The following is a 23,472-nucleotide window of genomic DNA, read 5'->3' as shown; positions in this document are numbered from 1 at the left end:
AAGTTGCGTTCGTTCGGAACGCTGGCAGCAACGCTGCTAAAGTTGCGTCTACTCGTAGACGGCGTTACGATGCGTTGTGGCGCTGGGCGTCTTGAAAATCGTGGACCTTGTGGACATATGGCGTAATGCCGCTCTTGAAAAGCAGTAGAAGGCTGCGGATAAGTTTGCTTAAACGGAGGCATGGTTTCTTGACGTCGGGGACGATTTGACGAAAAGACGAAATTTCCCCTTGAACTTGCGGAGGAACTTCTGACAACAATAGAGTTGCTGGACGCTGTGAACGAACTTGATGCAATCAGTATGTTGCTTCTTGTATTTGTGCTGCGACTTCTTGAGCGTCGCGAGCCGTTTGCTCATACGGCAAAGCAATATTCGAAGCTGTCGCGAAGGAGATACCGGATCCTTCTAACAAAAGACGTTAGCAAACACGTAGGGATAAGATGCCATTCACGAACCTGTCTCTCATTGCTTCATCTAGAGACGCAAAATTGGACGCGTTTGCCAGATCTCGGACTGACGCTATGTATTCTGTGACCGACTCATCTGGCTGCTGCACGCGGTAGTAGAGTTTACATCGTTCTACAACCAAATATAACACAGAAAACTCTTGGGCAAGTAATTTCACTGCAGCCTGATACACATTTGGCGCAGTATCTCCCGTTCCTGTGCACGCTGCTGCTGGGAACGACACAATCTCCGGTTGCGCCGTAGTAGTTGCAAAATAAATAATGCGCCCTTCGTCCCCTAAATTGCAAATCAACAACGATTTCTTACCATCAGGAGATGCTGAAGAACCAGCAGATAAGTTCTAATACAGTTCAAATGTTTGTATTCACTGTGCCCAAGGCACCGCAGGGCGTCCCGGTCTCGGAAGGAAAGGCTCGGGTGCCTGAATGCCTGAGAACCCTTGCGTCGCGTTCGACAGTTTTTTTCGTTGATTATCTTGTTCACAGATTATTTCTCTAGTACAACAGTCTCTCAATTCAACTTTCAAACGTCATCGCCAGAAATAACCCATTGGCCTCCCGACGCAATACTCAATATGGTGGTTAGCTTCTTCAATAGTCGGTTACGAAAATGCTGCGGCCTCCCGTTCGCTCAATGGCCGGTGATGTAAACGGCGGCAGCTTCCCGGTTCCTCCAATGGCCGGTTACAAAACAACGGTGGCCTCCTGAATCGCTGCTAACGAAAATGCTGACTCAATACAACGTACTTGCGGTTCTTCATTCATTTAGTATTGAATACTGAACATGAAAGTTGGCGGCCTCCCGGTTTTCACGATTGCCGGTTACAAAAAATCGCGGCCAACGGTCTTCCTCTCTCCTCGTCTGCGCAGCAACAGGCTGCACGCAATGGTGGTAACTGCGTAGGTCCGCTAAGCTTAGCGACCTCCTATACCGGCTGAACTCGAGGAGTCTCAAAACGTAACCTCGCTCATTTCCACGAACGCTCTTCACACGTCTAAGAAACGCCGGTGATGAACGCACTCACTCGCTCTCCATAGCTTCAGTACTCCGGGCGAACGCGGCTCTTTGGCAGCGGCCCGGTCCTCGATGACGACGTAGGAGGAGGCAAGTAGACGCCGAAGTCCTCTGATGAAGAAGTTGAATTTCCCGCCGGAAATAGGCCGTAGAGAAAAGAACTGAAGATGACGGCACGTCGTCACATTAGTTTTGAACTAACTCATAACAACCAACTAACGCTAGGCCAGTGGGCCTAATAAATCCCGTACTCGTCGCCAGCGTGGTGTTGGCCTAGAGTGCCGCCCAAGAAGTGAGTCGAAACTCAGCAAAACATGACGAATGACGTTTTATTGACTGACTGACAGATGTTGCTGCGAGGAAGTAGGAAAAGGAAAGAGCACGGGCCTGCCTACTGGCTCAAGCCGAGCCACGGTCGCTGTCACGTGCGGAAAGTAGGAGACTTAAAGTATAGGAGATAAAGATAGATAGAAAAGGCGCCGCGCACTAATAGGCCCATAGGCCCCAGGCCAATCCCGGAGGCAATGCAATACTGGGCCTACCCGTGCAGAGTGCGTCTAGCACTCCACCATATTCCAAAAAACAGTTTAATATCTTGGGTCGAAGGACCAGCAGCTGATATTAAATCACGATCACGTGACACTTCAATGTACAGATGCACGTAGACAAGGCCAAATCTAATCCAACTAGAACTAAAATGAAACTGTATCCCAGGACACAACACACAACGCTAGATTATTTTGGCAATACATCAATAAATTTATAGAAAATAAAGAGCACAGCCTCCCTTCCAATTTTATGATAACATGAATTCATCGGAGCAGTATTTCGCTCGCTAACAGATTTAATTCTAGTTTCTTAAATGTAGAAACCTTTACTTCAGATAACTTACACTTACCAGTCAAATCAGCCGAGCCTTATGTTACACCAGCATGTTAAGGATCAATATTTCTGTCTACGACATCTCGCCATGAAATTATTTCCTTTATAAATTCCAACGCATGCGCTCCTGGCCCTTACAATATTACTGCATGTCCAATTAAACCTGCAGCTACATTTGTAAGTGGTCGTGCAGTAACGCATTTGCGGCTATCCTTATTTTAGAATATCAAAATTTCTTTTCCCGCTTCAGCAGGCCTGTTTATAATTAAAAAGCACAATGGCAAGAAAGCAGCGAACATCCGTATAATATTGTGGGATGGCATTTAAGAAAAATTAAAAAGAGGCGAAGATTCGCAAATTAGTGTCGCGTTTAGCCCTAATCTTCCTTATCATTCCTGTAGATTGAAATAAATAATGCCCCTAAGGCGTACACTTCATTTCGACAAAAGGCGCGCCAAGAGAGATTTAGTTTATATCGGCATTTAATCTAAGGGTTACCGGGAGCCATGAAGTGAATCTGGGTCGAAATCTCCTCGACGAAAAGAAGAGCGGTGCGTGCCACCCGCTCGGCGCACGTGCCCTAATTCGTCCGATCCTAGGCACAACCAAAAGGTCTCGGCTCGTAGCCTCTCTACTCGACGTCTTTGTTTGCATCTTCGCTTCTCCGGGAAAAGCGACATGCGGTCCAGCGACGACGGGTCATCGTACAAGGATGCGAAGCTCAAGGGTGCGAGGCGAGCCATGGTACCCGCGGAGACTACGGCTGGCTCGCACAGCCAAGCCGTTGAGCCTAATGCCGCTGCCACGGCCGCATCCCAGCCGCCATCGCTTTCTGCCACGGCGCAATCCGAGAAGCCCCCGAAGCGCCGCCGCCAACGAAGCAGCGGCCAACGCGGCAGCCGTAGCAGCTCCTCCCGGTCGTCGTCATCCAGGTCCAGCACGTCCCAAGAGGAGGAGAACGCGGAGGCCGCCGGCACTACGAACACGACCACCGAGGCTGGCAGTCTACGTCGGAGAAAACGCAGAAAAGAACGCGACGTCTCCAGTACGCCGGTCAGGTGAGCTGTCACCTGTACCATAACTCTTGCCGACCGCTGAAAATGAGGTTGACGGGCGCTGCCGTTGTGCCCCGTTAGGACGGAACTTTGGTCACTGCACCGTATACATGCACCATAACCGCCAAATGTACACAACTGCACCACTGGTCACTGCACCAAAGATACACCATCATATAATCACCATCTTCGAGAAGTGTACCTCGATTCCAATTGCCGGTCCAGTCACGCCGTGCGGGACCACCCTCACGACTTTCTGTTCGGCGGCAAAGTGTTAAGGGCTTCGAGCTCAAGCACGCAGCTTGCGCGCGCAATTTCCATCCTTCTGTGCGACGTTGGCAGTATCGCGCATGATGACTGCGGCCGCATGCTGTTAACGTATAATTGGGAATACTTCAAAACTGACGACGTGAGTATTTAGTAACTACGGTGCTGAACTATTCGCATCTCCAGCGCAGCGCACCTCTCATGTTCCGTTCCTGAAATCTTCCTTTTCAGACCTCAAGGAGCTCCTCGGGATGAGCCACAGACATCCGATGTTCTCGGCATTGCGATGCGAGGTGGTGCCCGTGCTGACAGCAACACCGCAGACAACAAGCCAGCGCAGGAAGCAACGCCGCCAGCCTCTACAGCGGCGACAGGCACCTGCGTAGGCGAGGCATCCAGTAACGGCGTGGTCGGTTTGCAGCCCGCTGCACAGGGTCCACCGGAGGGCGGAGAAATGAAGTCCGAGGTGATATCTATGGTCTCGGCTCTGTCCCAGCCCGGTGAGCATAAGACGTGTAGCGTCGGCTGTATACGTGGAGGTGGTGAAAGGCTTTCATTGCCTCGAAAAGAGTACGTGCAGGGAGGTATCATTGCACTGACTACTAATGAGACGGTCCTCACAAACACTAGGTGCGGTCCCTAGTACGGGACCCCAGTGACGTCGGCCGCTGCCCGGGCGCGCTCAACCAAGGTTGTTTTTTTTTGGTCCTAGCTGTTAGGTCAGAACAGCCGTGCAGGGACGCCTCGGCTGTAGGAACGCTGGATGCGAGACGTGGCACGTCGCGAGCTCGCTTCCTTCCAGGACCCGTCCGCGTATCCTTCAGGAGTGCTTTCTGCACGAAGCCACTCCGAACGTCCCCTCTGTTCTCTAAAACATCTCGTCTTTTATGTCCCCTGAAATTTTATAACCAACGTAACTACTTTCATCTCCTGGAAATTAAGCGCGACGCAGCAGAGTGGGGTTATGTAGTGGCATACTGCACCCACAAATGAAAAAAACTCTGCCGGCAGTATGCCTTTTTTTCATTTGTGAATTGAAGTATGCCATTAAGTGGTCCCACTGTGTAGCCTCATGATTCATTGCCAGGAGAAGAGCGTAGTTACACACACAGTGTTATTTCTCACGTGCCTCTTGGTATCTTTACTAACTCATATTTACTCTATATGTTATAATATGAGCATGTTCTCGATCGTCCTTCTTCGTGCCCATCCCATGTCCAGATTAAGAGAGCGCACATTCTGAGGTCCATTTTAGTTTGCATCATCCGTCATCATCATCAGCCTGACTTCGCCCACTGTAGAGCAAAAGCCTATCCCACCAATCTCTAATTAACCCAGTCCTTTGCAGGCTGCGGCCACTGTATCCTTGCAATCTATTTAATTCTACGATTCTATTCTATGAGACCAACATCTACCTACCGCGGTGCCTGGGTGGCTCAGTGGTTAGTGCGCTCGGCTACTGATCCGGAGTACCCGAGCTCGAACCCGACCACGGCATCCGCGTTTCGATGGACGCGAAACGCACAGGCGCCCGTGTGCTGCACGATGTGGGTGCACGTCAGAGATCTCCAGGTTGTCGAAATTATTTCGGAGCCCTCCACTACGGGTTCCCTCACTCTTCCTTTTTTCTCTCAATCCCTCCTTTATCCCTTCCCATTAAGGCGCGGTTCAGGTGTCCGCCGATATGTGAGATAGATACTGCGCCATTTCCTTTCCCCCGAAACAGTCTTTGTTAGACCGGCCGGCAGTGGTTAGGGCGCTCGACTACTGATCCGGAGTTCCCGGGTTCGAACCCGACCGCGGCGGCTGCGTTTTGATGGAGGAAAAACGCTAAAGCGCCCGTGTGCTGTGCGATGTCAGTGCACGTTAAAGATCCGCAGGTGGTCGAAATTATTCCGGAGCCCTCGACTACAGCACCTCATTCTTCCTTTCTTCTTCCACTCCCTCCTTTATTCCTTTCCTTACAGCGCGGTTCAGGTGTCCAACGATATATGAGACAGATACTGCGCCATTTCCTTTCCCCAAAAACCCATTATTATTAAACCGGCCGGCGGTGCGGGCGTGCGTAGCATGCTTTCCCACCAAGAAGCCGTTTTTCGTCGTTAAACTCGGGCCTGCGGGCCGGAAACCACCGCGAAATTACCAGGATTGTCTGTCTGTGCAAGAGGACACCGGACTTCGGGCAAACGGTGGTGTCGTGCGCGGCTGGCTTGGACACATCCGGAGCCTCAAGTAATCACGTACGGAACGCCGCCTGTATGTGGACAAGAGTGCGTACGCTGTGATCCATTTCCTTTTGACTCCACATGGAACTAACGAGTCAAGCGGACGGCGACGGAGGGGAGTTCGGGGTGCGCAGACGACCCAGCTTGGCCGGGCCCCATTGTTCGCAGCCCGCTCCGAGAAGCAGCAACGAAGGCGCGTCGCCTTTCATCCCTACCGCGGCGACGCTGCCCAAGGCCATTACCCGGGCGGCGGTCGTTCAGTGTGTGGCTAGGAGGCAATTTTGAAGACGCGTTCCTCATGTTCACTGTGAGCGCTTATCAGCTCCATATGACTGCCAGGCACTTCCTGTGCACGTGGGGCATCAGGAAGAATTGGGGAGGGGCGGCGCCTTAAGTGGCACGGCTTTCGACAATCTGTGCGGCCCTCGCATGCTCTTTAAGCGAGTAATCATGCCACCCCGCGGGGGAGGATGGAGTGATCCGAGAGGGGAATTGTTAGTATTCGTGACAGTGACCTGTCCCCTCTCCCCAATCTTTGATTGGGCGTGTTTTACGCTCCTCTGTCTCTTTTTCAATGTGTCTTCCTCTCCCATGTGTTTTATTGAATGTGTTTTCCTTTCCCCGGTCCTTGATTGGATGTGTGCTTGTGTTTTGACCTAATTGGTTGGTGTCCCCACTGAGGGCGGGGACTTAGGGATTAAAAGAAGGCGTTTTGGTGGGACCGGGGGTTGATTTCGTCTGGTCACTCTGCGGATCAATCACTATGTACATAGTTGTTCTCCTTGTTGTACCTTCCGTTCTGTCTTAGCTATTTTATGTGTGATTAAACAGTTTACTTCCTGAAGTTCCACGAGTAATGTGACTGAGCAAGTTTAGAACCTCAAGACGTCGGCATCCAACAACTTCTACCTTTCCCCTTCGGGCTGACATCAAGGAAGAGAAGGGGGTAAAAAGGAACGCAACTGGCGCAGTCGACAGGATTGCGACGTCTTCCTACTCGAGGCAACTGAAGGAGGGCGGAAGTACAAGGCGGCGGCCGAGCTATAGCGTGGCACGTCCAGAGGAGAAGATTTGAAGAGTGACAGCTGGTCAACGCCGACGTGACGGTGAAGGTCCAAGTCAGCGGGCAGCTGAAAGAACCAGGTGACCAGAGTCAAGGAGGGCGCTGTTGATCAGGAGGAGCCGACGACGACGCGGATCAAGGAGACGAGTTCCAACCGGGACCGTGCGGCGCAGCGACCAACTTCCGGGCCAGTCTTCCATGCTGGGGCACCGGCAGCCTCGTAAAGCGGAGCTTCGGTAGCCAGGCGAGTACCTTTCTGTTTCTGTCGGGCTTGTGCTTATGCCAAAGCCTTGGGTTTTGAGAAGTGACAGTGTTAAACAGAAAGAGATGGAGAACGGGGCAGGAAACGGAGAGTTGGCAGCCGCGGGTCAGGCAAATGAGGGTCCGACGCACCCTCTGACAGTTAGCGCGCCGGTGCAACAAATGACCGAGTTGCAAGTGCAATTACGAATTGCTGAACTAGCGGTGGAAAAGGAGCGGTTGGCTTTGGAAAATACAAGGCTGAATCTTAAGCAGAGCGGAACAGCGGGTGGGCTTGGTGAGAGCGCGGGAGCGAGCGGAAGAATGGACGAGGACAGAAGGTTGAAATTTGCTAACCTTATGAAAGGCGTCCTCACGCCGATGCCGCTTCAAGAAGCCCTGGTACCAGGGTGGTTCGAGGACGTAGAGGCCACGTTGGGGTCATACGAAGCTCCAACCCAGTGGTGGGCTGGACTAGTTTTGCCACACCTAAGCGAGAGGGCACGCATGCTACTCACGCGGTTGTCCGCAGAGGAAAGGAGCGAGTACGCACTCCTGAAAGCTAAAGTGTTAGACGGCTTGAGGCTCACTGCCGCCGAATACAAGCGTCTTTACTCATCCGCGAACAAAAACCCAAATGAGACGTGGGAGCAGTTTGCGGTACGCCTGCAGAACTACCTGGAATACTATTTAAACAGCTGTCAGGTAACTTCGTTAGAGGAGTTCAAACTGCTAGCCGTCGCGGACCGACTAAAGGAAGCCTTCAGTGCAGAGGCGAGAGCGCACGTTGCTCTAAATGATAAGCCAGGGTTCCTAAAACCTAGTGAGATTGTCACGCTGGCAGAAAACCACGACGAAAGCCGAAGATATAAGGTCGGGAAAGCAGCGAGCGCGGCGGTGGCGACGAACGAGGCAGTCGAGGTAACACAGCGCGACGGAACCCAGTCCCGACCAAACAACACGCGGCCCCGGGGACGTGGACAGTGTTTCCATTGCCACGGGCATGGGCACATCGCAAGATTTTGTCCGAAAAGACAAACCGCGGAAAAGCCAGACATGGGGGGCGGACGCGCAGACCAGAAATCAGTAATCGCCCGAATATCGGTCCCCTTGCATGACAGGGAGACAGTGCACGGCTCAGTGGAAAGGCAGCCCGCGGAGGAGAAGGTCAGCGCCGGAGAGGTGACTTTGTTGAGTAGCGGGAACGCTATAAGTGCACGCATTGACTCAGGGGCCGACATCACGGTCATCCGCAGATCGCTCGTGCCGCGATATGAATGCGCGGGGGCAACAATAAAACTCACCGGGGCTTTCGGAAAGCAGGTTGTCGCGGAGCTGGCGTACGTTCCCCTAGTAACAACTCAGGGAGCACCGCGAGTATCATTTGACCCGTCGGAGCGGGGCATACTGTGTGCAGTCACAGACGAGCTTATAGCTGGGATAAGCGCGTTAATCACTCCCGAAGACTATGAGCGGCTTCTGAGCGATCGTGTCCATGCGCAAGAACAGGGAGAAGCCGAGGGTTCTGACGAAGAAATCGAAGAGAGGGAGAAGCGGGTTGACGAGGTTCTAGCGGGCGCGGTAGCAGCAGATTGCAGCGAAGGGAAAACCGCGGTGGCACAGACGACGCGGCAACGGTTTCGCGAGGCGCAGATTGGAGACGAATCACTCCAGGAAGCGTGGGCACAGGCTAGAGAGGGAACACACGGCATGGCAGTCCGGGACGAGCTTTTGTGCCACCAGGAGCCTGTTGCTGGGCATCCATGTACTCAGCTTGTCCTCCCAACCGAGCGACGCGCAGAGGTGTTAAAAATAGCGCAGCGCCGAGATCTAGAGGCACTGATCGAGGAGAATGGCCAGGTTTTCAGCAGTAGGCCCGGCAAATGCACGCTAGGAGCGCACAAAATCGTGCTAAAGGAGGGTGCTCAGCCACGGGCTGGCCATGCGTACAAGGTCCCGATGGCGTATCGGAAGGAAGTGGAGAGGCAAGTAGATGAGCTCCTGGAGTGGGGACTAATATATCCCGTTGAGAGTCCTCATGCTCACCCAGTGGTTTGCGTCGCTAAAAAAGATGGGGGGCTGCGCCTGTGCTGCGATTATCGGAAGTTGAATGCGATAACCGAGCAGGACGCCTTTCCGATGAGCCTACCGTCCGAGCTGCTGTTCCGAGTAGCGAAGGCCAACTTCATCAGCCTAACAGACATGCTGAAAGGCAATTGGCAAATATCCCTTGACGAGCAGGCACAGGCCCTCACGGCATTCGTCACTCCGGTGGGGCAGTACGCATGGAGGGTCATGCCCTTCGGCCTTCGAAATGCGAGTTCGACATTTCCGAGGGTCATAAACCAGGTACTAGCACCGCACCGTGAGTACGCATGCGCCTACATAGACTTCGCGATTTATTCAGACACCTGGGAGGAGCATTTGAGGCACGTTCGGGCGGTGCTCGCTTCGATCGCAGCCGCCGGGTTCACCGTGAACGCAGGCAAATGTCATTTCGCGAGACGAGAAGTCGAATTTTTGGGCCATGTGGTTGGGTCGGGGAAGCACAGCGCTAATCCAGGAAAGGTCAAGGCAATAGACGAGATGCCGAGGCCCCAAACAAAGAAGGAGCTCAGAAGCTTTCTGGGCTTAGCTAACTATTACCGACAATATGTCCCCGACTATTCTCGCGTCGTGCTCCCACTGACGAGCTTAACTAACAGGCGGACACCGCAGCGGCTCCCATGGGATGACGAGGCGCAGAAAGCTTTTGATGAGGTGAAAGCTTGCTTGAAGAGCGCATCCTCACTTCATGCGCCTGACCCAAGTAAGGAGTTCGTGCTCGCAACCGATGCTTCGGACTACGCGGTGGGTGCCTGCCTTGCCCAGTGCGATGACGAGGGCCGCGAGCAGCCTATCGCTTTTCTGAGCAAAAAGCTAAGCCCGGCTCAGACCCGCTGGGCGACTATCGAGAAGGAGGCTTATGCCATCATTTGGGCATTAGGGCGACTTGAAGTCTGGTTGTGTGGCGCACAAATTAGGGTCATAACGGACCATAACCCGCTCAAATATTTGACTGTGAGTAGTCCGCACAGCGCCAAGCTGACACGCTGGGCACTCGCTCTGCAGAGATTCGATATCCGGGTCGAGCACAAAAAGGGGGAGCAAAACGCTAATGCCGATGCAATGTCGCGACTCGTAGCTGCCAACTAGAGGCGTGGGGGTATCCGGGGCCTGGAGGTATGTCATGTATGGAGGTGTACCCTGAGGCTTTGGCAACGCATATGGTTCGGCAGCGGCAGATGGTGCTTCTTCGGCTCCGGGCCCGCGGCACGTTGGTCTGTTTCGGTTTTCTCTGTGTGCTTCATTCCAAGATGTTATGCAGCACACTTGGTGGGGAGGTGTCGTGCGCGGCTGGCTTGGACATATCCGGAGCCTCAAGTAATCACGTACGGAACGCCGCCTGTATGTGGACAAGAGTGCGTACGCTGTGATCTATTTCCTTTTGACTCCACATGGAACTAACGAGTCAAGCGGACGGCGACGGAGGGGAGTTCGGGGTGCGCAGACGACCCAGCTTGGCCGGGCCCCATTGTTCGCAGCCCGCTCCGAGAAGCAGCAACGAAGGCGCGTCGCCTTTCATCCCTACCGCGGCGACGCTGCCCAAGGCCATTACCCGGGCGGCGGTCGTTCAGTGTGTGGCTAGGAGGCAATTTCGAAGACGCGTTCCTCATGTTCACTGTGAGCGCTTATCAGCTCCATATGACTGCCAGGCACTTCCTGTGCACGTGGGGCATCAGGAAGAATAGGGGAGCGGCGGCGCCTTAAGTGGCACGGCTTTCGACAATCTGTGCGGCCCTCGCATGCTCTTTAAGCGAGTAATCATGCCGCCCCGCGGGGGAGGATGGAGTGATCCGAGAGGGGAATTGTTAGTATTCGTGACAGTGACCTGTCCCCTCTCCCCAATCTTTGATTGGGCGTGTTTTACGCTCCTCTGTCTCTTTTTCAATGTGTTTTCCTCTCCCATGTGTTTTATTGGATGTGTTTTCCTTTCCCCGGTCCTTGATTGGATGTGTGCTTGTGTTTTGACCTAATTGGTTGGTGTCCCCACTGAGGGCGGGGACATAGGGATTAAAAGAAGGCGTTTTGGTGGGACCGGGGGTTGATTTCGTCTGGTCACTCTGCGGATCAATCACTATGTACATAGTTGTTCTCCTTGTTGTACCTTCCGTTCTGTCTTAGCTATTTTATGTGTGATTAAACAGTTTACTTCCTGAAGTTCCACGAGTAAGGTGACTGAGCAAGTTTAGAACCTCAAGACGTCGGCATCCAACAACTTCTACCTTTCCCCTTCGGGCTGACATCAAGGAAGAGAAGGGGGTAAAAAGGAACGCAACTGGTGGTCTATTTCGCATTGCATGGGACTTTTTCACTTTTCGGACGCGTGAGAGCGGGCTAGGCCTGACGCCCAGACCTAACATAGCAACCCGTACATCGACAGAAGCCGGCCCCTGGGGCGGCCCTGAGACCACCACGATGTAAAACGCCATCGATGGAGACGAACTGGCCCCCTAGGACTTTTAAAACGGCGAGTGGGAGACCGTTCTCGGCGTGCACGACCGCATGGTGAAAAAAGGCGGGAGGCCCGCGAACGCCAGCGGATACGCTGGCACGAACGCCACCGGGAACTTCGGCGGGAACGATGGCTAGCACAGCGCTGGGAAGAAGAAATCGACTAACACTCACAATGAGAGGCAAGACCCCAACATCCGAAAAAGAGCAATGATGCCAAAGCTCTCCGAGAATGAATATAAAGTAATCTTCATGCCCAGAGGCTGGAATTTGAAAAGATATGTGCCGCGTCACCTACTGGAGGCCACATGCGCGGCCGCGCAACCAGCATATGGAGACATTCATGCACAACACCGGAAGCCGGAACTGCAAAAATAGGCTGGCCTATAAAGCCCTATAAAACCCTATAAAGCCAACAACGACCAGGGGCAACGTGACTCCGGGCACCAACCAATATCGAGGACCAGGGACCACAACGAAAACCGCCAAGGCTACCGGAGGATATGCAAAATGATCTCCTTCCCACCATTACCGGGGAGCGGAGGCACCACCACGGGCCCTGACAGAGACAGTAGCTCGAGCAAAGGAATAGGCTCAAGCAAAAGCAGAGGCACAGACAAAAAGGTGAGCTGGCTGGGTAAGACCTCCCCTTGGGAAACCACTCGGGAGAATGAACTGGTACAGGAGCTCGCTAAGAGAGACAGAGGTCTGTACACAATAAAGAAGGAAATGGCGAATATCAGAAAACTTATTAACGGTAAAACAAAACAGCCGAAGGTGGTCACAAAACCACTTTTGGAACAATCGCAAAACGCGAATAAGACGCCCCCGCCTAACACAAACGAAGGGGGAGACCTCCAAAACGCAATGGATACAAACACCAGAGTCCCTGCGAAAAGACCTCTACCCAGAGAGTTAAACACTGAAGACAGCGCGCCCAGAAAGGCAGCAGAAAGTCCAAATGAGGACGAATCGACCAGAGCCCAAGCAAGCTTAGGTCGGGCATGAACACGCTCTTGAATCGGGCTGGCTCTCAAGACTCTAGAATTGATGCCCTTACCGCTAGGGTAGACAAAATAGCCGAACGTGCATGCTGCTAATCTGACTGCGGTGAATCATGTTCAGGGAACAAACCATGGCTTGCTTCCAGCAAATTATGGACCACTAGCAAGCTTAGAAGCCAAGCTTCCCCCGTTGCCGGCAACTCTCTCCAATCGCTGCAACCGCAGCAATATGCAGCCTCTATAAAACATCATGGCCCCTCGCCAAAAAATTAGAATCTGGTGGAGAAACTGCAGAGGCCTCCAGACAAAAAGAGGGAACCTGCAGGCATGTATTCAAAAAAGCATAAACGCACCGCACTTCATCGTGCTACAGGAAGCAAGAGACACGGTCAAATTAAGCGGCTACACCGCGTACACCCCGCTCGAAGCACAAGGGGAGCACAAACCCAAGTTGTTCACGGCCACGCTGGTGCAGAGAAATCGGAGTGGAACACAACACGCACTCTAAAACACAAGCGAGGACTACGTGATGCTAGAACTAATCCAAAACACAAAAGGGGACAACAGTCTCTTTATTCTGAATACATACAACTCCCCGGCAAGCCAGGGGACAGGAGTGGTGACCTCGTACGGAAAGTCATTAGACAATCTAATAAGAGAGGACTTGTTATCACTGGGCATTTAACGCCCCGCGCCCGGCATGGGGATGCCGGACGGCCTGCACCGAGGACACAGACTATGGATGGACATCCAAAAGTTGAGGCCCACGCTACTGAACAACCCGCAAGCCCCCTCGAGAATAGGCAATAGCGTCAGTGTAGACACGTTGAAAAAAGAATATCTACAGAAGGCTTGAAAAGAGAATATCTACACTCGAAACACAGATAGGAAATACACAAACGAGCTTCAGAGTCAACACTGGGGACAGATCTGCGATGAAATGAATGGGAAGCTAGGGTGCAAGAACACATGGCATCTTCTTCGCCACTTGCTAGACCCAGGGCAAGCTAAGTAGGCGGCACATGGGCAGCTGAAAAGATTGCTTCACGGATACCAGGGAACGGCCGCAGACCTATTAGAGGGACTGAGGAGCAGACACTTTAACACAGACAAGGAAGGTTTTTCTCATCTTACCGAGGAGCAGAGAACGCACAGCTAGATGAGGACATCTCAATAGCGGAGGTATGAAGAGCAATGGGTCAACTAAGAACCTCGTCGGTGGCGGGGGCAGATGGGGTAACCAACAAAATGCTAAGGAGCCTACATCTGGTCTCGGCCACGGCAGTCAAAGACGACCTTAATGAAATATGGAAACAAGGCAGTCTAACCTTAGGAATGGAAACACGCCAAAGTGATCTTTATTCCAAAACCCGGGAAGAAACTTGAAATGGGCAACCTCAGACCTATATAACTAACGGCGTGCCTGGGGAAGCCGATAGAGCATGTAATATTAAAGACTCCAGGAATACGCAGAGGAAAAGGAGGTATTTTCCTAAACAATGCTAGGCTTTAGTGGCAGGTTTTCCACGCCGGACGTCATGCTCCAGCTCAAAGCAGACACCATAGGCCTGCCCAACAAATGGGGCGCCAAATCTATACTGGGCCTAGACATACAAAAACCTTTGATAACGTGAACACGAGGATATATTAATAATCTGGCGCAGATTGCCCCTGGCACTCAGGCCTACGATTACGTTAGGGTACGAAAGAACAGCAGGAATAAATCTACGAGACATCAAGCCCCAGCTTTTTAAGCTGGGAGACAAGGGCACCACGCTAGGCTCAATGCACTCTCCTTTTTATTCAACCTGGCGTTGAAGAACCTACCGCCGCTATTGAAGACTGTCGACGAGATAAAACATACGCTATATGCAGGCGACATAAAAATATGGACGCACACAGGCAACGACGGGGAAATAGAAGACAATCTCCAACAGGCGATCAACATTGTCGAGGAATACGCGGAATGGGCAGGGTTAAAATGCTCGCCAAGCAAATCCAAACTTCTGTTATCCGGGGATTGAGCAAACGCGATAGCAACGCAGGAGACATTCTCGTAGAGGTAAATGAGACACCGGCAGCTAGAGTGGACAAAATCAGGGTCCGAGGATCGATAATCCAGGACAATAGAAAGGACACAGCGACAATAAACAGACCTAAGTCGACAATTAACATTTCAACCAGGCTCATATGCGAATAGATAACAAAAGACGGAGAGTCAAAGAGAAAGATCTGTGACGAATCGCTCTAGCCTTTGTGATACGCAGAACAGTATACGCCATTCCCTACCTGAAGCTCGTGCTGGCGGAAAAGAACAAAACAGAGATGATCATAAGTCAGGCAAGTGAAGCAGCTTTGGGCCTCTCGCACTGCACCCCTACGGAAGCAATATTTAAACTGGGGTCAACAACACCACCACAAAACTATGCGAGGCACATATGCGAGGCGCGTATATGTGAGGCAACCACAGCTGCGATGAGGAAGATCCTGAGCAACCTAGGACTACATGATAGAATCCCGGGAATAAACCCGCGGACAAAATTACCGACCGAAGTGAGAAAATTACTCAATATTAAAGTAATTCCAAAGCACATGCGTCCTGCTTTTCACGAAGCCAGGAGGAGAGCAGGGGCAAGGGGCCTTGAAGCCAAGCTAGAAGGCTCAGAATACGCAGCCTACGTAGACGCGGCGGAACGCGAAGGAGGCGACTCCTTTGTGGTCGTGGACGGAAACGACTCGGGTGAAACTAAAGGCTGGTGCGGTAAAAACAAAACTCGGGGACAGTGGAGGAGGCGGCTGTCGCCATAGCAATGGTCAGCACCAAAGTAGTCACCATACTTAGAGACTCCAAGGTCGCTATAAACAATTTCGTGTAGGATATGATCTCCCAGCAGGCAGAACGAATCCTAAGACATCAAGACTGGAACCAAAGAGAGGTCGAACTGATATGGGTGCGGGCAAACTCTGGGAACAGGGGAAACGAGTTGGCTCACACTATAGCTCGAGGTTATGTCAGCCGAGCTGTGAGCCGGTTTGAGTCCCCAAATTTCACTAGAGATACATTCATATCATTCAATGACTACACCAGTCAGTTTAATCTATACAGGAGGATCTATCCGCCACCAAACAAAAATCTCGGCAAAAGCAAGGAGGTAGCGTAGCGTCGGGTCTAGACGCGAACCTTTTTTAGCGCGTCGATAGCACTCATGTATTCAACGCAATACAATCCGACGTGCAAAGAATGCGGCGAGATAGCCTGTATACGATCACATCACCTGGGGGTGCAAAAAGAAACCGCCACCGGCGGACCTACTACCAGACCCTTCTCTAGAGCGGTGGGAGGCTATACTGGCCAGCTCAGGCCCGTTGACCCAAGTCCGGGCCACTGAATGGGCTCACAAGGTCGCCGAGAGCCATGGGCTCGAAGCGATCTAGTATAGGGCCCACTAGTGTTCACTGCTGACAATAAACGTTTTCCATTCCGATCCAATCTTTACTTCATCCGCCTGCCTGTCTATATGCCGACCCTGCTATGCTTGCTTTCTCTTCTAATCCTCTCCGTCCACCTCCTTTTGCATTTAAGGAAAATTGTTAAGTTATTTAGGTATTCCTGAACATATTAAAAGCAGTTCGCTTTCACTGTCTCCGAAATCTGTTGCATAGACCCGTCTAGCTTGCTTGCTGGCATGACTCCTTCGATGGCTCTTTCTACGTGTCCTTGAATATTTAAGCCATCTCGGCACGCCTGGTATATTCTGTCCTGAATCTGAATGCATATGCCACAGAAATACTTGCGCCTGCTTCTGCTGTCTCTCATCAGCGTCACTCTGGACCACGGTGGAAGCGGTCTCTACGTTGGTCTCGGACTCAACAGCGCCGCGATTTCTGGACCCCAGACGGAAAATGCCGGAATGGAAGCCAAAACCACTTAATGTTTAATGACGTGGTGCGCCTCTGCATGTGTTACGACGCATGGCGGATGCACAAAATGCGGCACCTCGACTGCTCACAAGCCACCTGAATCCGCTAATTCGCGAGTACGAATATATCTATGGCCTTACACTGCGCGACCAGTGCGGAAAGTGCACAGAGAAATGATGGCATCTAACATCCCCCACGGTAAAGGTGACACGTACACTAACAGAGAAATGTAGCGCACTATCAAGGAGGGTCGAGATATCGGCGTTATAAATGTGTGGAAAGGCCGTATCGTATGCCTGATACCACAAAGTATAATTTTTCTTTCGACTGGAGCATCATTGTTTGAGATATTGTCTTTTTTATGGTGCATATCAACTTAAGCCAATTGAAGTTTCCTACTTCCTCCAGAAATGCGAGCTTTAACTTGGAATTTCCAGCTCTTTAATTGAACGCACTATACCTAACTTTAATCTTCACCGAATATCATTCCTACAAAAATTTCATGTGTATTTGCGTCAGCGCGGTACAGTTAGTGCATTTAAAATAATTTCAGTCAAAAACTCGCTAATGAGTTCGTTGCAAATTTCTTTAACAAAACCTGGCTCGCGCATCATGTATTTCTTCGAAAAAGTTAACCTGTGGATAAAAAATTTGTTACATCACCATTTCACTATTATGGACTGTCCACTAATACCACCGCGAAACAAAAATTTTACCAGTGTGACCGCTTAACCCTCTCCAGTTGATTTCTTTAATTTTGTTTAGATCTTTCCACCTGTCCCTTAGCATATGAGTACCTTCGGTTCATTAAACTCTTATCGAATTCCATAGCATCTTTGAACCTTACGACAGCGGAATTTAAAAATCGTCTCGGCTCTTACACCGGTGCCTGCAATTCAATATTTATATGCTGCAAGCTAAGTGCAATAATTGCAAAGTTATTCACTCCTTTTGTGATGTGCGTTCCGAGTGTTTCATAATTATTCGGTCGTCTGCACCCAAGAACCGCGACGTCGACAGGCATAATTGACTGCTTTTTTTTCAACGTTTCCTTGTGCTCTTGTTCAGTAAATTGTCCAGAAAGAGAGAGAGAGCGACAAAAGCGCAAACTGCCCAAAAACACGATCATAAAAACATAAAGACTGAAGGATGTTGTACAAACGTTGTTAGTTACCACTTTTGAAGAGCGGTCGTCTCAATCTTTAAGTATAAGCAATTAAGTGTTGAATCTTCAACTAAAATATCTTTTTGTTCTTCGTCTTTCATATTGCCATGTTTGGCGTTGAATGTGGCCTCGATGCAGCATTCGCGTAAAAAACATGCCTTTACTGTCCAACAGCAATGCTAAATTCCTATATCCAGTATGAGCTAAATGTACCTTCCTTGCATTCATAGCTGCAGAGAATTAGCGACTGCTGCTGAATTCTTTGGACCCTGTTGTGTGAGCGTGCTTCATTACCTTGTTAATTTTTTTTCGGGAAACAACGTCGACTTTTGAAAAAATATAGTTGTTTGTTGCAGCTCAGTTCTTCGCTGTGCGCTTCGTCTTGTTTGGAGTGCCATTCTTGCCGACATATCTTTGTCATTGCAAGAGACTAGCGAACCATAGACGCGTTATTTTGTTATGTGGACCATTTCAAAGTGGGAAGCAAGGTGCCTAACCCACGCTTGCACCATTCCACCTCCGTTCTGATTGCCACCAGTGCTCCGACGAGGCACACGGCTGGTCGCCATGGCTGCAACGGCTGTCGACGTGCCAGGCGTGATGGCAAATATTGAGGCGGCTGCACCCCAGGCGGCAGTCAAGGCTACCGCTCCGATGGATGCATGTGACGCTGAACCGATGCAAGACGCCGCCAAGGTAAGCGAGACATTAAATATCATAGGCATAGTTGAGAAGTGAAGTGGACGGCGGCGGCCATCAATGGCGGTCGACCTGCCGCTGGAAAAGAAAACATGTATCGGAAGACACCTGCGAGCGTTTTTTTCTAGCAATGCATTTTATTTTCCATTCTTTTAGTCTTCTACTGTTGATGGCTGCAGTCAGTGACGTAGACTCTTGGATATGACGCAACGCTGATTTTGACAAACACACTCATGTTGGTCAGCTCTTGCATAAGGACTTCCCGCAAACATTTCGCCTGGCGGACCGGTGCCGGCAAATGATGGAGTTCGACGATGTGTTTGACGAGCTTTATCGGCGCTAATCGAGTGTCGGCGAAACGTACTGGGCGCTGGCTGGGCGACGTATTGGCACAGCGTCTAGATGCGGCTCCAGGAAAGCGACCAGGCAGTTCCTCTAAGATATAAAAGGCATCTGCACTCATTCTGTGACGTCACGCACCTTGTCCGGTTGACCACACCACGGCATGGTCAGCCGGCAAAGGTGCGTGCCGTCACAGGATGAGCGCAGAGGCGTTTTCTTTTTAGGAGGCACCACAGCAGCGTTGCCGCAGTGACCAGGGCGGTCGCTGTCCCACTACCATCCGAAATCTTTTCATTCGTGCTTAAAAACTACTCGGCAGCATTCTTCCGACACTTCCCTCCATCAAACAAACAGCGGCTTCTGGAGGTCAATTACGTTGATTAGTTTTAATCTGGACGGAGAAATCAATCTCCACTGTTGTCGACCCCCTGAAACAAGCACCCCGAAGGCTTGCAAGGCTCTTCAGCTGAGTCGGGTCGTGCTGCTTAACAAAGGCGGAATTACCCGAAGAGTGGAAGGTGGCCCAACGGGAACTCACCGCCCTTTTGTTAACACAGCGAAGTGGCGGCGGCCGGACAGGGCGCTAGCCAATCTGGCGACCCCGCGGCCTTCGCCTATCAAATCAGCCCGTTCTTCAGTTGGACATAACCGTTTTTACATGAGTGCGCATCGCATCACATCAGCTTTCTAGCGCATAGCATTTGTGTAAAAGTCGATTATATGATAAGAAAACGCGTCCCATCAGCGTCAGGGAAAGGAGGGGGGGAAGGGTAGATATAGAAAGGTGACCTCCCCAGTGAATGGAAACATGCAGGTTCCTCACCGTGGTGGATGTGCAATACCCCCTCAGCATGATAACAAAGTTGACGGCGCTTTACATTAGGGAGGATGGTCCCCACCACCGCGTGCAATGGTTGAGGGGTCGCCGCCCCTCCAGACTTCATTTCGCACATGCTAACAATAGCGTATCGAGATAAACTGGCAAATCCCCCTTCTCCGCAAATGCCCCCCCCCCCCTGCGAGATACGCTGGCAAATGCTATGCGCTACTGTAGTTTGATACAACTTTAAAGAACAGCAGTTGTCAACATCGAACCATGGACCATTGAACTTTTGATTACACGCAGATGCCGAGCTTCTATCCAGGCCATACATCACGAGCACCGGACAAGGAGTGCACGGTACCGCAGTGGATCCTGGCCGCATTGGCACTGTGTCTGCCTTGTGTCTTGATGCTCCTCTTCGTGTTCGTTGTGCTGCCTCTGCTCGAAAAAGACCCTGTTCGAAAGACAGTTTGCGACACACGTGACTGCGTCCTCCACGCCAATGCTCTTCGCTCGGCCAAGAGTCAGGCTGCAGCCAAAGCTTGCGAGGACATTGGCCTCCTTGTCTGCTCCACATGGGCTAACAGGCATCGTGGGTTGGCCTGGGCTGTTGTGCCGCATGTGGTCATGGACTGGATAGTGAACATCGAGGACGCCGTTGCGACGGCACGGCATGAAAGTGACGTTATGAAAAGGCCGATGCGCCTCGTCCATTCGTGTCTCAACAGGCAAGGCAACAACAAAGACGCGGTCATCAGCTTGATTCACTTCGTGCACAACAAGAGCTTCGCGTGGCCTACCGAGGAGGAAGGTAGTGAATCACTCGGCTATTCCAGGGCACTTGTTGCGCTGATCGAGCTAGCCGTGCGATGGGCCCTTCCGCTCTGGTTCCGCATAGACCTTCTGCCCTCGCGAGCGGCCCGGAATCGGACCCTCACTGTCAAGCCATCAGCAATTCCGATCATATGGGAGATCTTGCACGGAGAGCTTCTATCTAACCAGGACGTCTATCCGAGTTATTTACACCTATTTCACGAAGAGTTCTTCGTCCATCGAACACCCACACCAACTTACCAAGAGTTCCTGGTTGAAAGTGACGTCATCCAGAGCCACGTGTTGGGAAATTTGAGCCACGCAAACAGAGCGTCCATCTTCGTTCCCACTTCTATGGAACTTGAGAAGCTGCCATCTCTTATCCCGCAGTTAAAAGCGGACGACTGGGCAATCGCTGTGCAGTCCGCTTTCAACGTCTCTCCTCCCATCGAAATTCACGACGTACTCCTAGCGACAAATGGCGAAATATTGGCTGCGGTTAGCACACTATTTGACGCCTACGACGCCAGATCCATTTTTTATCACACGTCTTGGTGGTTCTTGCAGATGGTTGGTATCTTTGCGAGCAACCAGTTATTTAACTATGCAAGTGTATACAAGCTGGGTGCCCAGTTTCAGAAGATAGTTTGCGCCATACACATCGAGGCGACGGATTATCTGCTCCTCGCCGCCGTGAGCCAGGCCAAGTTTGGTTCCGAGCAGCGGCGTTCCATCAAGCGCTACCTGGAGCACGTCCATTCCACGGCTGTAGAGAAAGTCCGCACATCGTCGAAGATTCGAAGTCCTGTCAAAGGCGCCCTGCTTTCTATGCTGCAGCGGACGACTGCTGTCACATGGCCTGAAGATGCTTTCGTTTTCGGAAAAAACCCAAGTAACATCTACACTAACTACGTATCGTCCTTCAACGACTCAAACATATTCTCGTGGTGGCGCTCGTTAAGAGAGGCCCTACAGCCATCTGTTGCCAGCGAACAGCATGCCGCGGTCAACAAGCTTCCGCGGCTTGACACGAGAACTGTGACGTGGTACGATCCCGTACTCGAAGTCATGTCTATTTCCTTCGCGGCCCTGGTGCCCCCCCTGTACTACAAGAGCGGTACAAGTGCCATGCTGTACGGTGGTCTTGGCTACATCTACGCCAGAGAGGTCGTGCAGGCAGTCAACTTCCTGACGATGTTGCTCGACGACGGTGGCGATACAAATCGACCATCCGAAGGTGCGATTGTCATGACGCTGGGGAACAACGTGTCGTGTCCCGATGTGGCGCCGTCCGCTGTGGAGTTAATGTTTCCCTCTCTACCAGCCCTGGAAATAGCCTATGCCGCGTATGTGACGTATCGAGATGAAGAAAATGATCTTCCTCTCAAGGGTTTAGAGAAGTACAGCGCCGAACAAATATTTTTTCTCACGTTTTGCCTGATGGCTTGTGAGGTGGAATTATCGGGCCGACAATCGGCACCCTTGTGTAACAGTGCTGTGAAAAACTTTGAACCATTCGCCAAGGCCTTTTCTTGCCGGCCTGGATCAAATATGAATCCCGGGGTAAAGTGCCGCTTTTTGGAAGTGTGATAGCCCGTTACATGAGCCTGCGAGTCGAAGTGTAAGTTTAGGATACAACGTTCTCTACTCAGCATCTGTGTTTTTTTTTCGTGAATATATGCGTTTTGCCGACAATGATTTCTGACATGGCTCGCAAAGGCTGTGCTTTCAAAATGGACAAAATTCCGCTTCAGAAATTCCCTTTCGATCGCCCGAGTGTCAAGATTGTAATTTATGTGTGAGTGTCAGCCTGAGACAACAGGCATGCGTTGGTGTGATTTTTGTCAAAGGTGTCCACAATGCCACCTCCCTCGTCAGTGTTGTCTGAGAGCAAGTTGATGCAATGTCATTTGCACTAGACCTTAAATGTATCCATGCACTTTAGTACTTTGGCACTAAGCCTTTGATTCTGCTATTGTAATGTGACTTGAAGTTCTGCCTCATCGAGCTAATTATTCGCTCATACGCGTAATTTTTCCAGTGATTGGGCGATGTACATAGGTTAATATTTATGTGCGTATTTGTTCTTTGCCACGTATTAAAGAAAGCTAATTGGCAAGCGTGGATCGACAACTGTGCTTGCTGGTTTTCCTGCATGAAAGCTGCGAAACGCCAATGGCATGTTCGATCACATCCGCATTGTGCAGTCGCGCTTTGATTCTGAAACGACATTAACATTTTCGCGTCCTTTGCGGCCCCTCAAAGTGTGTGGCTGGGCAACCCTGATGCACAGCACGGGCTAAACACTTCTACTGTCCCTGCGGTACCTTTTTCAAGAGTGGATTACGCAGTTAACTGCCTAATTATCTTCATAGACGCATTTCTCATCGCCTTCCGTGCTTTTAGCCATTCAGAAAATTTGTAGTAAAAGCTTAGCCACACGTACGAGGGTTCAAGACATGCGGAAGGCGGTCGTCTATTGCTGTTTACCCATACTTTGATGTGCAGGGGTACATTGGACAGACTGGTCGTCGTGCTAGTTCATAAGAGGATCTCTCTCAAGCTGATTTACCCACAGAGCGTCACTCCTATGGGTATCTATGCCTGTACTATAACATGAAATAAAGATATAACCAGACATCATTTAATGTATGCCACAAAAGGAATTAGGGCTCCGTAATTCGGTAGCTTATCACATTACTGAATAAAATAATTTTGCTTTTCTTTATGCTTCAATGGCCTCATTCTTTATTTTGCCAACGATGATTGTAATACATGTGCGTTTTTCTGCACAGGACGTTTATGTTTTTCTCAGTTCCCTTTGGTTTCATCGATGACATAAGCGCACATCCCCGTGATTATGAAGGACAGTTCACACTCGGAGAACAGGCGAGAATCAATGAATGAATGAAAAGAGTTTACCGAGTCGAGCTAAGC

The 23,472-nt window shown here is 51.0% G+C and overlaps 1 protein-coding gene across 1 annotated transcript; it reads left to right on the top strand.

The window, feature by feature from the left end:
- The first annotated feature begins 2,873 nt into the window (after positions 1-2,873).
- Positions 2,874-22,125, top strand: LOC144129815 (uncharacterized). The gene is made up of 4 exons (XM_077663884.1): positions 2,874-3,422; positions 3,918-4,186; positions 18,397-18,554; positions 20,026-22,125. The coding sequence occupies exons 1-4, from the start codon at positions 3,043-3,045 to the stop codon at positions 22,123-22,125; spliced, it is 2,907 nt and encodes a 968-aa protein (XP_077520010.1). The 5' UTR covers positions 2,874-3,042.
- Positions 22,126-23,472: the final 1,347 nt, after the last annotated feature.

Source organism: Amblyomma americanum, chromosome 4, assembly GCF_052857255.1.
Source record: "Amblyomma americanum isolate KBUSLIRL-KWMA chromosome 4, ASM5285725v1, whole genome shotgun sequence".
NCBI classification, from domain to species: domain Eukaryota; kingdom Metazoa; phylum Arthropoda; class Arachnida; order Ixodida; family Ixodidae; genus Amblyomma; species Amblyomma americanum.
Note: the sequence above shows the minus strand (reverse complement) of the source record. Positions and strands in the feature narration are given on the sequence as shown.